Below are 17,016 nucleotides of genomic sequence, written 5' to 3' on the forward strand. Positions count from 1 at the left end.
CAATTACATTTAACTAGCTAAATGTTGTAAAAGGTGACATCAGAAAATCCACACTACATTTTTAAACAGTGTTTGAAGCTAAATGTGACAAAATTTAGGCATGAATTTTGAGCACAAGCTCATTTACAAAAGGCGCCCCATAATAAACACGTGTTTATGTATGTTTGAATGAACCGAAATAATGACTGAGTTTGGAAATACAACTCCCACAATTCCAAGGGCTAGACAATGCGCATGCGTAGTTAGTCTGGCCCATTATTTTGTCCTCCTCGAGCTTCAAATGAACAACAGGCTAAGCGCTCCTTGAAATGAATTAAATATTAATTCACGGAAATAGATTTTTTTCCTGTTTCGTCTCCCACCGCTGACACCCATGGAGCGGGCCGGTCAGTAGCTTGTTGTCTCGCCGGGCTGCTCGGTCCTCGGTCGGACTTGAAGGCCGAACAGGGCGCGCGGGGTGACAGCCCCGTTAAAGCCAGCAGATTGGGTGTTTATCTGCTCGGTTAGCCACCTAGCTCGCTTCCTAGACAGCTGCGAGGGGAAGCAGAAACAACCCAAAGGACCATTTAACAACTTTGGCGAGACGGAGCTGGGTCTCTCGCTCTGTCCAATCTGCAGAGGGGATGGCACACCTTCACGGCATGCAGAACCAGGTACAGAACCCCCCCCCCGTCATATCTTATTCTTGGAAGCTGAACCCCCACCATGGCTGTCAGATTTTTCAGGAAAAGGGTGGCAGGGTGGGTGGGGGTACAAGCCAACAAAGCAAGTGTTTAAACCTACTGCATACACTGACAAATTGTTCAACAAGGCGAGAAATGTAAGAAAAGCTAAGTTTCTTCAGTGTGTGCAATGATCATTTTTCTAATTAAATTTTTTTTGTTAAATTTAGCACCCAGCCATGACCTTTGAACCTTCAGGTGTTACCTTCTTGCTTTCACTCTAGAGTTTTTTTCTGGGCTGTGGCTGGGTTCATATTATCAAAGATAAGAAAGTCGAACCATTGAACTGTGCAGGAGAGCATCTACAGTTTCTGTTCATAGGTTTGACTAGACCACAACTGGGTAACTTTAATTTAATTATTTTACACAGAAGGCCATTTTGACCTAGTTAATAGGACTGAAGAGCCACAAATTGAATGAAACATAAGAACATAACACTACCTGCACCTATCATATACAACATCACATCATTTGCAAAATAGTCATGGAAAGCTAATATTTCCTGTTCAGAATATTTGTTGACAATGACTCTCAGCTACTACTACCCAAAGCCCAATATCTGTAGCCATTTTTGTGTAGCTGTAGTTGTGCAGCCAATGGTTACTTTCTGAGAGTTTCATTAAAATTCATCCAGTGCTTCATGAGTAACAGAGAGGCACGGGCAACAACATTATTGTCTGTTTTCATCTTTCGGCTGCAAGCAATAATAAATACTTGGAGCAGAAATGTCAGAAGCCTCTTTCAGTATTTCTTTTTCGTATTTTGTTTTCTTCTGTTGGATTCTAAGTTCAGCATGGTTGCCATGCCTGGTCAAACTCTCAGCTTTTAGCGTATTAAATACACTTTGCAACAGCTCATTTGTCTTTGTCGGCACAGGTTTTGACCTTTTTAAAAACTTTGCAAAGAAATATTTGTCCTATTGTAGTCAAAAGGTGTCCTATGAAAAAGCAGTACAGACTGTCTTTATTTCCATAAGAGTAATTACAGAAAGTCAGTTTTATTCAGTGTGTGAATCCTGACTCAGTATTCACAAGTTGTTGTTTTTTTCTCATGTTTTGCAGTCAAACTATTTCTGCACATTTTGTGCTATTTTAAACATTGATATATCAAAAGGTTCTGCTTGATCAGAGGTAGTGTGCTTTAATTTTTAATAATTGCGATTTTTATGCTTTTTGAATTAGTTACCTTTTATTTATGAAAATATTCCATGGAAATACATTGAGATCTTTTTCAGTTCCTTCAAAAACATCATTCTGCTTCAGCAGACTGGCTCTGTTTTGGTCTTGTTGTGCTGCTTTTAGCTACGGTTTTGCTAAATTTAGCTCTTTTTTTTGTTGTTTTTGCTATATTATATGTAGCTTTTAGCAATCAAATTGCTATTTTTTGCTGTTATTTTAAGCTTAATTTTTTAAATGTAGCCTTTTACTACAGTTTTGCTCATTTTAGCTTCTATTCTGCTTGTTTTAACTTTACCAGTTTAGTTAACAATTTATTCCTAAACAAATCATTAAACACTTGCAGCATTATCACAGGAAAAGCGATTTCTAGTTAATTTTTATGCGAGGATGTCCAGGGCCGGCTTGAGATGACACGAGGACTTCTTCTGACCCTCAGGCTTTCCTTTTTATCACCAGTGTATTTAAACTAGACATAAAGTTGCATGTTCACACAAATTAAAACATGACCACAAGTACTGACTTGTTTTCTGTTGACCAGAACACCCTGCTGGACCCTGAGGAGTATTTCACCAAGCAGGAGCGAATTGGGAAGGGTTCGTTTGGAGAGGTCTACAAAGGCATCAACAACCGCACCAAGGAGGTGGTGGCGATTAAAATTATTGACCTGGAGGAAGCGGAGGATGAGATAGAAGACATCCAGCAGGAGATCACAGTATTGAGCCAGTGTGACAGTCCTTTTGTTACCAAGTATTATGGATCATACCTGAAGGTGAGATGGTGTTTTACAGTTTTCAACCTGAACATACAGACATGGATAAGTTAGTACGCTTCCACAGTAATGGAAAAAAAACAACTGATGTGACTGTAAGCTCCAGGTTTTTGTCATCAGCCCCTCAAACTGGGGTTCTTGTCAACATTTTGGTGAATTCCAGTTTAACTTATTTATTTATTGTCAACCGTGGAGCCTCCTGGGTCTTCTTTCATGGAGCCCATTATGATTCAAAATGTAACAGATGGTGCAGTCAGAAAGTGACATTTCTTGACCCTGGAGTTCAGCTTGAATGGTTTTGAATGGTTTCTCCTCTGCTCTTTTCCTACCATCTGCGCTATCCATCTGATCAACCTGGGGTTGCATTTCCTCTTGCGTCAATGTTGTGGCAGGTTGGCTACAGTCCTGTGAACTTTCTACTTTTTGATAACTTATCAGCTGTGGTCAGAGGAACATGAAGCCAGCTGTGATACTAATTCAGGTCAAACAGTTTGAAACATGAATATAATGAGTCTATTTAAGGGCACCAACAAATTTGTCCGTACGTAGGCATATCTCCGTAAAATAAACAAGTAGGTTTTTTTATTATTCTTTACTCTATCGCATACTAAAGGCGTGCAAATATACATTAAACAGTTGTTTTTAACTGAATCACATTTCAGGAGAAATGAAACATTGTCTCAATGAGCTGTAAGGGTACCAACTAATTTATCTGTGTCTGTACGTGGTGCTGTTCAGACAGTGGTGACACAATTGTTTTTAAATTGGAGAACCTAAACATGTTTCACTAAATGTGTTTATTTTTCCCTCAGGGAACCAAGCTGTGGATTATTATGGAGTATTTAGGTGGAGGATCTGCTCTAGATCTGGTAAAAAGATTTCTAATTTTACAGAGTTTAAAAAGATCCCGTCAAAACTTTAACACTTCTGCTTTTCATACTTTCAACCCTGCCGGTATTTAATTGTTTGTGTTTATAATTTTCATATCTTTATTCTCTCAGCTCCGTCCAGGACCTCTTGAAGAGACGTACATCGCTACAATACTGAGGGAAATTCTGAAAGGGCTCGAGTATCTGCACTCTGAGAGGAAGATTCACAGAGATATCAAAGGTAAGGAGCAGCGGAGTTCAGCCGAGCCATAGACTGAATGATGAGCGAGTGCAGGATAACACACACCGGGACTCAACCAGATGCTTGGCTGAATAAACTCCCACACTTAAGTATGCAAACAAGCTGGAGGCTTTAATTCTCCACAGCAACTGTGAGTTTTTATTCTCACAGCTTTCTGTAGGTGTTAAATACTTTTATATCTGCATGTTTTTCCATTCAAGGGTCATATATGCCTGTAATAAGCAGGAGTTTCTATTTTTAAGGCCAAAAATAGAAGTACAGTTTAATAGTTATTTACTGTACTGCATGTGTGCACATTGTTAAAATGGTTCATTTCCATTATAGTTTTTGATTCCCTGCTCCTCCTGCCGTTTTTGAAAAACCCTTGCAAAAAATGCGTCAAATGCGCAACTCAATTGGGGATAGTATGCTATGACTTTTGGAAAGGCTAAATTAGGCAATGTAGACAAAATTTGCAAAAAAATAAAAAATAAAGCCTTAAACGTTTCCACATAAACAACAAAGGGACTTTGGTAAAAAAAAATGAGAAAACTGTCTGTACCTCAGACTTAAAGTTTAAACGGGTCACAGAAAGTTGGATTTTACATGACTGAACTGGCGTTTTCATATGTTTTTACCATTTTTACACAATTGCAGTTCATGATTTTTGAAGATTTAACCACAAAATGCTCCGATTACACTGTGATGTCACACCAGCCTTCATTTTTTAAATATTTTTGTAAACAAGCTTGTCTTTTTTTCTACAAACCTTACAATTCTGAGACAATTTATACATGGGAATGTAGGCATCTTTATCTTCGTTTGCCCCATGCATCTTTCACTGCCATAGGACTGTTTTTGTAAATCTACATGAAACAGCGTAGACAGATAAAAATTAACGTGTGATAACCAGACATTTGTGTCATTTACAGTTCAGGGGTTTTTTCAGCACAATTTATATTTGAGGCCTAATTTCTATTCTGTGTCAAGGAGTGAGAGACACAGGTGTGTGGTTGCCATGGTGACCCTGATGAGCCACTGGTAGCACCTTTACCATTTCCTTTGGTCTTGATTTCATTTTTACTTCCTGCACAGTTTAAATATCAAAATGCTGGCATTTTGTCAGCTTAGATCAACAGTGTCCATTCCTGGACCTCGAGGGCCTCCATCCACTATCCGTAGGTTATTTTTCTCTGCTTCAACAAATCAAATGTGACTAAATGGATGATTAATAGGCTTCTGTAGAGCTTCAGGACATGCCGAAGAACTAATTTAACCATTGAATCGGGTGTGTTGGAGCAGGTTAATGCCTAAAACATACAGGATGGTGGCCCTCAAGGGCCAGGATTGGACAGCACTGCTTAGATTATTACAAAAGAAAGTCATTATCGATAGTTAATGTATCTTTTTAAATAAAAAATGTGGCAGCCAACTACCTCATGTGTTTGTTTCCTTATGGAAACAGCCGAAATGACTGAAAATAGGTCAACAATAGCAACATTCATGAAGGAGCCGTTTGGAAACAAGAAGTCTAACAGTTTTAATGTGTTGGTCTGTATTTACGCTCAGATTTGTTGAGTAATGTATGCAGATAAAGAGACAGAGTAGGCTGAAACGGTAAACTTATGGCCCTAGAAGTTTTACAAGAGCAGCGTGTGGTTGAACGTCAAGGTCTGTCTTCATGGAGCCCAACCGTCCTGCTTGATTCCTAATATTTATTCCTGACAGTTGTCTTATCTGATCCTTCTCTTTTGTTTGACGTTTAGCAGCAGATTCACTCTTATATTTCCACCTAAACATCTTCTCTGAGATTCTACACTTGTCCGATTCTGGCGTATTTGTTTACCAACCGGATATAGTTCAGGATACCGTTTTTACGTTTGACTCAATAGTTTGCATTGTACCTTATTTGAAGCAAACAAACTACAGTACACCGTTTTAACAAGCTGAACTTTTTCCTGGTGTCTCAATATGTGTTAGACCTGCTTGCTGTCAAAACGCAGCAGATGGACTCAGCAGCTCATTTTTCATCTGGGTCTCTGTTTGTGTTCGTAGTAGTCAGTTTTAGGGATTGTAGTTGGCCTTTCGACCCCACTCCACCCTCCACTCCTCCACAGGGTGTGACTCTTTAACGTCGGTTCTTACAGGTGAAGCGAGAGATGGGATTATCAGCGCCTCGCAGGTGTGGTGATATCTGGGGCAGCAAGTGGACATCATGTTCCTAAAGTTGATGTGCTGAAGCAGGATAAAATGAGCAAGTGACAGGAGCAAACAGCTAAACAGCTGAGCTGCAGGATGTGTACAACTTTAGTTTGATGTTCCCGGTCTGCACAGGGGTCGGGGTCGGGGTCATGGACGGTTAGGGCTCACTGATGGATACGAAAAAAAGTGGCACTGCAAACAGTTTAAACAAAGGGACAGTGTCACTGTGCGCATTTTCCAGGCGCACAGGAAGATCATTTTCAATTTATGCTCTTAATTAAAAAAATGTTTTTTTATTTCAGAATTTCTAACTTTTGGTAATTAAAGCTGCATACCATTCATTAGAAGTGAGAATTGTACTTCTACATTTGTTCATCCATGTACATGTAATTCACTGAATGCTGCTTGTTTTAATAGCATATAAGGAACAGATGGACCAATTAATCGCCCAGCTGATTTATTCAGCTGCTACTGGCCACTTTAAAAAAGTCTGCAGTCATTCATGCCTTGGCATACTTACTTAATTGATATGATTGTATCAACATCAGTGTTGGCCAAAGAAAAACTCATAGCGATCAACCTCTGAAGGAAATTGTTAACATTTTTAATTTTGGTTTCAACCTACGACATATAAAATAACTAGACACAGGACCAGAAGCTGGAAGTTGAAACCACAAAAGATGAGCACCTCCTAGTGGCTTTTAAGTCCTGCCTCTCCATGTAAAGGACTGGGACATTTTACTGACTAAACAATGAATACACTTCAGATATTTTTTTTGCAGATGTTGATTCCTGTAGCCCTTACCTTGCTGCTGTATCTTCAAATATGTTTTTAAGATGTGTTTAGTTTAGTTTTTAGTTATTTGAGGCTTAAAAATGGGAGGGTGTGGCTTTGGTTTTAGACAGGGGAAGTTAATAGTTGCTTTAACACTCTTTACTTGTGTCTATGGTTTCAACTGGATGAACAAACACTTCATTGTTCATCGTTATCTTAGATTGTGACTTTATTTAGGACCACCATAACAGAAGGCAGAGGTAAATCCAGCTTATTGGTGTTTGACTCTTGTGTTTCTTTTTGTTTTTTGTTTTTTTCCTAGCTGCCAATGTGCTCTTGTCAGAGCAGGGGGATGTGAAGCTTGCAGATTTTGGGGTGGCAGGACAGCTGACTGACACCCAGATCAAGAGAAACACATTTGTCGGCACTCCTTTCTGGATGGCTCCGGAGGTTATTAAGCAGTCGGCCTACGACTTCAAGGTGAGAGTCTGTGGACAAGAGCTAAACTGAGGAACGGCATTGAATCAACATTGGGTGAATTTGAACTCACTTTTATTCACCCTTGTATAACATTAGGCTCAGGAAGATGCAGTGGGTTGTAAAAGTATTGAGGAACTCTCTGCACAGATTAGAGACAAAGTTGTAGAGAGGTACAGCTCAGGATTGGATTGTAAAATATTTCAAACCCTAAACATCACCATTAATTCTGTTTGTAGAAAAAAATTAAGATTATTCCAGCACGTCAAACATGTCAAGAAAGGGTTGTCCTCCAAAACTCATGGACCAGGCATGAGGGCATTAATCAAAAAAACCAAAGATAACCGTGATGGAGCTGAGCAGCTCTTCTGCAGAGATGGGAGGATCTTTCTGTAGGATTACTATAAGCTGCACAGAGCTGAGCTTCATGGAAGAGTGGGCAGGAAAAATATACTGATTAAAGAAAAGTAAAAGGCATTGTTTGGAACTGACCAAATTAGAGAGTTCCCAAACATGTGGAAGAAGGTGCAGTGATAAGACTAAAACTGAACATTTTGTCTATCATGACCTCTGTCTTGTACAAACCTACCACCTCTCATCATGCTGAACATGTTCCACACAGTGAAGCATGGTGGAAGCAGCATTATGCTTTGGTTTTTTTACCTCACAGGGACTGGGAAACTGGTCAGAGTTGAAGGACGGATAGATGAAGAAAAATGTAGAGGAATGCAGATTACTTTTACAACCCACCGTAAATAGTTTGCTTCTGGTGGCAGCATTTAGGAAACAAAATAAATGTTTAATTGTTTTACTAACGTTGCAGTGTCCATTTAAATCAACACAGTTAACATGGATATTTTCTCTTTCACTCAGGCTGATATCTGGTCTCTGGGTATAACTGCCATTGAGCTGGCCAAAGGAGAACCACCCAACTCTGATCTACACCCCATGAGGGTTCTGTTCCTCATCCCCAAAAACCCCCCACCCACATTGGAAGGTCCCTATAGCAAACCCTTTAAAGAGTTTGTGGAAGCCTGTCTAAATAAAGACCCCCGTTTTGTGAGTACAACACAGAGGAAAATACTAAATCAGTTTTGTGCTATAATAGGACAAAAAAACAGAAAACAGCAGCAGGCTGGAGCTGCTGATTTGTGTGAAGACGAACAAAAAAATGAGCCAAATGTTAACTAACACTCACTGACAGGAAGTATTTGTTCTGTATTTTGTCAAATGATTGAAGGCTTGTTTTACTCAAGCTTTAGACTTTATATTAAAAACAGAATAAATAATAATAAACAACAAATAAAAATCAGGCATCTCGCAGTAAAACAGTTAAGTAACTCAAATGATGTTCTCGATGAGCACCAGCAGCTTTTGATTTGAGATCTTGTTGTCCGTGAATGTTAATTTTTCCGCTGCCCCTTTCCGCCCCACAGAGGCCGACCGCCAAAGAGCTCCTGAAGCACAAGTTCATCACACGCTACACCAAGAAGACGGCCTACCTGACGGAGCTGATAGACCGCTACCGCCGCTGGAAATCTGAGGGGCACGGGGAGGAATCCAGCTCGGATGATTCAGATATGTACGTCTCCGCTTGTTTTTTTGGGGTTTTTTCCCAAAAGATTGATGATTTATAAAACTGAATGGATTTATATTTGGACACTGAGCAGTTTTAAGAAAACACAATTCTGTCTTCAGTAATATGATAATTCTTTCATTTTTAATGATTTTTTTTTTAACCTCCAGGATTTGTAAATACCTACATGATGCTGTCATAACTGAGGGGATTATTTGACTAAAAGGGAGGTAATCTCCATTTGCTTCTTCTTCTTTTCAAACAACTTCCTCCTCTTTTGTCCGTCCCTTCAGGGATGCTGATGGTGATGTAGAACAATGTCCCACTTGGACTTTCCCCACAGTCAAACCCTCCACTTTGAGCCAATTACAGCAGACCTACACCCCCACAGATTCAGAGGTAAGACGTGCAGCCTGGGTTCCTGTGCAGTGCTGATAAGTATGGATATTGTTTTTGGTATTGCTCAGATCTGGACAAATATGTATGTGTGTGTGTGTGGGGGGGGGGGAGTCCAGCAAAATATGTTGAATTGCTGAAAATAAGTAACTTGAATAAGCAAGGTCATTTCACCATTGAGATACAGTCATGGAGGAAAGTAAGTCCACCCTCTTTCAGTCCAAGGGTTTTATGTATCAGGATATGACCCAAAAATGATCAGGGGCCTCGTGTACGCACAAAAAAGATGGATGGATCATGTTCCACATACAAGTCTGGATGTATCAAAACGACTATTGGGTGTAAGTGAGCGTAAATATACAGACACCTTTGACCTGCTGTGAGAATGTGCAAACACTGAAACTCTCCTCAATACATTGAAGTATGACTCAAGGGGCATTTGAACATGATGTTCTTTTCTCAGAATTTGATCACTTATGGTTTAAGGTCAAGTGGTGAAACTGAACCACTTTTAACCTCATACAACATGACGTAACACGTCTCAAAAATGATCAAAACCTCAACCCACTGTAAAGTTTTCTCTATTTTTGTGACATGCAGATGTAAGTGTACATTGGTGACCACACACTTGTGAGGCGCACAGACAGCTGAGGTGCATAAAATGCATGTGAATTGTCTAAGGGACACTTCCTTCTCACTGAGAAGAAAACAGCATATTAATTCAGAACAAGTCAGGTTTGATGGTTCCTAAGGTCGACAAGGTGTAAACAATGACACATGCATGAGGTTCTATATGGTTGTGAAACAGTGGCAGCTTTGGTGCTGCTGGAGGACATCAGCAGTGGAGGAATTGGGAGTTTTCAGGAATCACACCAACCTGCTGCCAGACGAGGATGTCTGAATTATTATCTGATTCAGAGTCCCAGGGTCATTGCTTTGGAAATCTGCACTGAACCTGCTCCAGCCTTACACAGGAACGCCAGAAGAAGCTGTGCAATGCCGGTTCCAGTCCTCACCACACTGGAGTTCCTAGGAACCAAAGCCTTTCAGAAGCAGCTGGCTGACAGGTTGAGTATTTCACAGTCATCCCTGAGCTGTGCCATGCCAGCCATATGGGTCAGCCTCATCCATATGATGGCCAGATATATCAAATTCCCCGCGGCTGAAACACTTCTCTGATGTGCAGTGACTAGTTTATTAACATCAACAATCGAATAAAAAGCCTACCAAGCTCCTGAGCGGCTCTGTGTTTGCAGTAATTATGTTATTAAACACAAGCATAAAGTTGGAAATGCCTCAGATGTGAGCTGCCAGCAGATCTGCAACCCCGGTTCACTGCAATCATTTACAATAATAGTGTGACACTCATGTACGTTAAGTGGTGTCTAACCTTATTAGATGAGAGGTGATGCCAGCCGACCTTTGCTTTATTTCCACCTTTATGTTGGATCATCTAACTATTTTCTTACTTCTGCTGGTGTGCACTGCTCTGACAACCACAGCTTCACACACATGGCATGGTGCAAATGCCAGAGGACAGTGTGCCAAATATGTTTTTACACTCCACTACCTTTATTTAGGAGCATCTCTGAGTCACATGCCACGAACTTGTTCATTTTCCTGCATCTAAACATTATTGTGGATCAGGTAGAGAAGAGAATCACACAGAGAACATATTTACATCTCATACACGCTCAGTTCCACGCAAATTGGGATATATGAAGAAAAGGTGGCAGAAAAAGATACACACTTTTCAGTGTTGTCCATACGCCAACTTTTAGTTTGAGAGCTGTACACTCTTTGTTACAGGAGGCCCCTGGTCTTTACAAGGTTTGATAATTATTCAAATCTAACCTCGAGTACAAAAGCACAACAGATTCCATCTTGTGATTATTTATTAAACTAAACCAGAAAAAAGCAGGAGTTTAGTCAGTTTGTTGCTCTAGAGCAGACAGGTGTGTGTTAACACAGCGCCAGGGAGGAAAGTCATCAGCAATGACCTGTTGCTGCCATCAATTTGGAAAAGGTTAAAGTTTATTTCCAAACAACGTGGAGTCCATCATTGTATAGAAAAGAAGATTATTCACCAGTGGATAATATTTAAGACAGCTGCCAGTCTTCTCAGGAATGAACGTCCAGCAAATTTCCCCCGAGGTCAGACTGTGCACTCAAATAGTTCAAGAGACTACAGGCCTCAGTTAGCAGGTTAAAGGTTACGACAGCTGAAGTTTGGACCAAACTGGGTCAATGATCCCAAACACAGCAGCTAATCTACAACAGAACGGCTCGGAAAGGAAAAAAAATCAAGGTGCTGTAATGGTCCAGTCTACGTCCACACCTCAACTTGTTTGAAATGTTGCAGTGGGACCTTTAGAGCTGAGCAGAACCAAATATTTGCAAACCTCAATGAACTGAAGCAACGTTGGAAAGAAGAGTGGGTCAGAATTCCTCCACAACCATATGAGAGACCGATGCATAAAACCACTGGTGAAAGTTATTGCTGCTAATCTGTTGGATCAGGAGGTGCACTTAGTTTTTCAGACAGTTTTTCCCACTTTGGCCTATTTTTTGTTTAATAATTAATGACATCGTGAAGCTATTGTGTGCTTTTGTACTCTTGATAAAGACCAGATCATTTTTATTATGTCCTGATGTGTAAAACCATAGGACTGAAAAAGGGTGGGCTTTCTTTTTCCATGATTGTATATTTAAAACAAACATGGTCACCATAATGTCAGTGTTTTATCGCTCTCTGCATCAAGCCCTGAGTTTATTATTTTACCCATCAGTATTTCTAAGATACATGTACACACTTCTAGCACTACAAGTAGTTGGTGGCTGTTTTTAATTCAGTCCAGAAACACTCAAATGTTCATCCATCTTAAAGATTAATGTGTTAATGTGTAAATTATCACGCGCTGTAAAGCACTTTGTTACAGTAAATGTTTGTATTTGGATGTAAAAACAAAATTCATCTGAAAATTGGCTGAAAAAACTGTAAAAAGTGGTGAGTTTTAAAAAGGAAAATGTGTAGGCACCCTGTGTAGCAGAACAGTCAGTCCAATCCCCTGGTTCTATTTGATTTTATTTGATTTTATCATTTTAGTCAGGAGAGTCTATCAAACGCCAGCCGAAGTCTCAGTGCTTGTCTGCTTTGATAACACCCATCTTCAGAGAGGTAAGCCAAACTCCTTGTCCTGACTGTACTCCTGTCTCTGTTAGCAGAATATCTCTTAAACCATTGCTTGGAATACTTTTCAAAAGCTGAAATTAGCTGAACAATAGCAAAAACCAGCAGAGAAGTAGCCAAAAGCCTGAATTGTCACAACAGTCGCTAGGATCCAGTTTTAACAACTCTGTTACTAAAAGCCAGAATTTGGTAAAACTAAAGGTGAAATCTAAATATCAGTAAAATAATAGCTAAAATCTAAACAACCAAAACACGAGCTAAAAGCTAATTTATTTATTTATTTATTGAGCGCCTTTCACAGATAAAACTGTCACAAGGCGCTGCACAACAGACCAAAAAACTAACAAATAAAAACAAGCGCCAGTAAAAAGCTAAAATAAGAAAATGAAAATAAAACATTCAACAGAAAAAACTGTTTAAACAAAGTTTTAAAGTGTTTTTAAGAGTCCACAATAAAAAAAAAAGGTAGCCAAAAGCTAAATTTAGCAAAAAAGTAGCTAAAACTAGCTAAACATTAACTACAAGTGAAGCAAGTATACTAAGATAGATTTCAAAGACAATTCAATTCAAAAATACTTTATTAATCCCAAAGGGAAATTAAATGTTGTTGTAGCTCATTGTCCTGGTTTTGTTAAAGAGTTGTTATAGATGCTGATGGCTGTCGGCAGGAAGGGTCTCTTGTAGCGGTCTGTCCCGATTTGTCCTCCGACCTCGGTCCTGGTGTCCTCAAAGAACCCCACCAGGTGAGCCTCGCTGGCCTCCTGCGGAGCCATGATGGCCGAGCTTTGGAAGCACAGATTGGTCTTGAAGTCCTGGGCGATCTCCCGGACCAGGTGCTAGAAGGGCAGCTTCTGGATGAGCAGCTCGGTGGACTTCTGGTAGTGGTGGATCTCCCTGAGAGCCACGGTCCCGGGCCTGTAGAGATGAGTGGCCGGTGTGTTCCTGCTGGCAGCTTTGGTGGCAAGCTGCTTCCTGGGAGCTTTATCTCCGGTGGATTTATGGGCGGTCTGCTTGGTTTTGACCATGACTGGAGTTCAGGGTTCTTCACATTTAACACTTGTTGTCATGGTGACGCATCATAACAAAATGTCCAAAAATAAAAAGGCTTTAGTAAAAATCCTTCCAGCTGCACAGCATCCGATACCAGAGGAAGTAATCATCCAAAAAAAGTGATTTACATCAAGAAAAAGAGAGGAATAAAGTTTTCAAAAGCAATATCCTAGAATGAATGGAACAGAGCTACTCCAACATGCAGCCACCATGAGCGGAGCAATTCTAGAAGAACAAAGTTTTTCAATAATGTTTCTTTCACTTCAGTGAGGAAAAACATGTAAATAAAGTTAAATATTTCATAAAGTATAAAAGTTATTCAAACCAAAAGTCCCAGCTGTGATGCCCTGATCGGGCTGAACGTTTCGATGCCTGAGTGGTTAAAACAGCTGACAGGATGCTGAACGCGGCGCCTCCAGAGGAACGTTTAAGAGTCAACAGGAGGGAGTTTTAGTTTGTTTGAGGTGCAGATGTCTCTCAGTGAACTTCAAGCAGAATGAAGAGGGACTCCACCTCTTTTTCATTTGCTTCCAAAAACACGTTGGTTGGTGCACGCTGCTTTAATGTGCTGATCAGAGTCAGAGATGAGGGTGGCTGTAGCACAGGTTGCCGTGGTGATGCAGTCAGTTAATAAGTCAACCAGCTTTGCACCAATAAAATCCTGAATTACCTCTCTGAGCCTCTAATCCAGCCTCACAGACGAGGCTTTGGCTCTTGGTTGCAGAAATTATGTAATTTGTTTTAACATTTGTGAAAATCATTTTAGTTAAAAACTTTGTTTTAATCTTCATTGGGTAGAATTTATTTCAATTTATTATATTTAGGATGAAGCCGTAAGGGTTTGGGGTTATTTGCTTTACAGGCAGAAGGCCTGGCAATCCTTGAAGGAATGCATATCGCCCACCGCCTTTCATACCAGAGTTTTAGACTGTGATCATGTTATGATGAGAAGTGACGGCGTCGTAAACATTTTGGTCAAACTCTGAAAATAACGTTATTTGTGAAATCACAGTCAGTATGTGTCGGTGATAGCTCTCAGCTAACAGATCAGATTGTAGCTCAGTATCTCTAAAATCGACAGAGTTACAGCCATTTTTGTGTCTTGTAAGGTCAGTTGACTGTGGCGGCCATCTTGAATTAGGGTGACTCCAAAAGTTAATCAGTTGTAGATCTACATCCAGTGATCACTCGCTGACAGTTTCTTTAAAAATCAACCAGTGGTTCATGAGATATTTCGCTAACAGACATCCAAACACAAGCCAAAACACTCTCAGCTAATAATGGTTTTCACTGAAATGTTTTTTTTTCCCCCACCACCAGTTAAAGGACAAGCGGCGGGCTAATGGCGGAGGAGTTGGAGCCATCGAGGAGCTGGAGAACGCCTTCAGCCTGGCGGAGGAGTCCTGTCCGGGCATCTCCGATCGTCTCGTCACACACATGATGGAGAGAGTGTGCAGGTGAGGAAGCAGCCCCATCAGCCGAGGCGTGGAACACAGCAGAGAAAACATCTGGTCCTAACGTGCTACTCGCTGTCCTCCTTTCAGGTTTACTTTAAACGGGAACACCACTCCATCCTCACGATGAAACCCCATCTGGATGTAACGTGACTGACCCCCCCGCCCCCCCCTCCCNGTTTTTTTTTTTTTTGTCTGAGATAAGGACCATCGATTTAAAAACCCACATCCAACCTCCTGTACCACTGCCATCTTTCCCCGTCCTGTCCCCTCAGAGATCTTTTAATTAGTTATGATTAAATATTTTTACAGTTTTTCTTTAAAATGGAGAGTATTTAAGACAAAATGCCATGACATTTAGAGCATTGTGTATACCTGTTAGTGAGAAGAAAACTGCTATAATAAAGTCTATGAAAATGATTTGTCTTATCAACTCACTTCTTGTCTGCATGACTACCACCAGACCCAGTTAGTGACGTTTATCAGATTGTAATAAAGTGTTTTACTGTTTAGATACATACATGGGGCTGTAAAACTACTCCCCCTGGTTATTATTGTTGCCTTAAATGGGTTTTTAATTTCATTATAAGTAGTGAACCTATACTAAACACCCCAGATTAATTATAGTAAAATAGAAAAAACGCATTTATTTTTTTTAATATATAAACCTAAGAAACGACCTCATTCACACCCTTTGAGTTAAAATTCTATCACCTTCAGAAGCCACATAGTTAAATTGATGATCGAAGCATCAATTTACCTCAGTATATATCCACTCACTGGCCACTTTATCAGGTACACCTGTTTATTGTTAATGCAGTTGATCAGCCAATCAGATGGCAGCAACTCAGTACCTTTAGACATGAGGATGTGGTGAAGACCACTTGCTGAAGTTCAAACACGGCTTCAGAATGGGGAAGGAGGAGTTAAAACAACGGTCTCCCAACAACCACATCACTTTGAATGTGGTCACTGGAGACAGGCGGGCTGGTCTGAGAAACTGCTGATCTACTGGATTTTTACACAACCATCTCTAGAATTTAAAGAGAATGGTCCAAAAAAGAGAAAATATCCAGTGAGCGGCAGTTGTGTGGATGAGACGTCTTGTTAATGTCGGAGAAGAATGGGCAGACTGGTTGGAGATGACAGAAAGTGACAGTAGCTCAAATTATCACTGGTTGGAAACAAAGGTCTGTAGAAAACCATCTCTGAACACAGAACACCTCCAACCTTGAAGCTGATGAACTTCAGCAGCAGAAGACCACACCGGCTGCCACTCCTGTCCGCTAAAAACAGGAAACTGAAGCTACAGTTCACACAGACTCACCAAACTTGGACAATAAGAGATTGGAAAACCATCGTCTGGTCTGATGGGTCTGGATTCCCTGAACTCCAGTGGCCTCCTCGGTCACCAGATCTCAATCTAATCGAGAACTTTTAGAATGTAGTGGAACAGGAAACTCCCATCATAAATGTTCAGCTGACAAGTCTGCAGTGACAGCATGATGCTATCTGGACCAGAGTCTGTAAGGAATGTTTCCAACATCTTGCTGGATAATTAAAGCATTTCTGAAGATAAAAGGATGTCCAACCTGGTACTAGCAAGGGTAATAAAGTGGCCGGTGAGTTTATACACCTGTTCTGATAGACCCCAGAATCAACACCTCTATGTAGCTGCCACCAGGCAAGAGACATCATGAAGACCAAGGAACTTTCCACAAAAGGTATGAAGAGGAACAGATCAGGGTTGGTTTACGAACTTCAACCCTTAAATTCCTAGAGCTCCATTAAATCCATTATCAGAAAATGAGCAAACCTGCCAAGAGGGGGTCGTCCTCTAAAATCACAAACCATTAATTAAGAGCATTAATCAGAGACGTGATGAAAAGGCCAAAGATGACTGCACAGAGCTGAGCTTCATGGAAGAATGGCAGGGGGGGAAAAAGGAAGACTGTCTGAAATTACCAAACTGGAAACATGTGGAAGATGCTGTTGTCAGATGAGACTATATTGAACATTTTGTCCATGGAGCAAATCTACCACCTCTCTTCTTGCTGAGAACTCCAAACCCTACAGTGAAGCATGGTGGTAGCAGCACCCAAACCCAAATCCAACCC

The 17,016-nt window shown here is 40.5% G+C and overlaps 1 protein-coding gene across 1 annotated transcript; it reads left to right on the forward strand.

The window, feature by feature from the left end:
• Positions 1 to 242: 242 nt before the first annotated feature.
• Positions 243 to 15,319, forward strand: stk25b (serine/threonine kinase 25b). The gene is made up of 11 exons (XM_017430794.3): positions 243 to 653; positions 2,439 to 2,669; positions 3,482 to 3,538; positions 3,671 to 3,779; positions 7,079 to 7,236; positions 8,107 to 8,292; positions 8,670 to 8,815; positions 9,103 to 9,208; positions 12,312 to 12,383; positions 14,766 to 14,902; positions 14,990 to 15,319. Exons 1-11 carry the CDS (start codon positions 624 to 626, stop codon positions 15,027 to 15,029), a joined length of 1,272 nt encoding a protein of 423 aa, XP_017286283.1. The 5' UTR covers positions 243 to 623; the 3' UTR covers positions 15,030 to 15,319.
• Positions 15,320 to 17,016: the final 1,697 nt, after the last annotated feature.

The sequence above is a fragment of the Kryptolebias marmoratus genome, linkage group LG20, assembly GCF_001649575.2.
Source record: "Kryptolebias marmoratus isolate JLee-2015 linkage group LG20, ASM164957v2, whole genome shotgun sequence".
Lineage (NCBI taxonomy): Eukaryota > Metazoa > Chordata > Actinopteri > Cyprinodontiformes > Rivulidae > Kryptolebias > Kryptolebias marmoratus.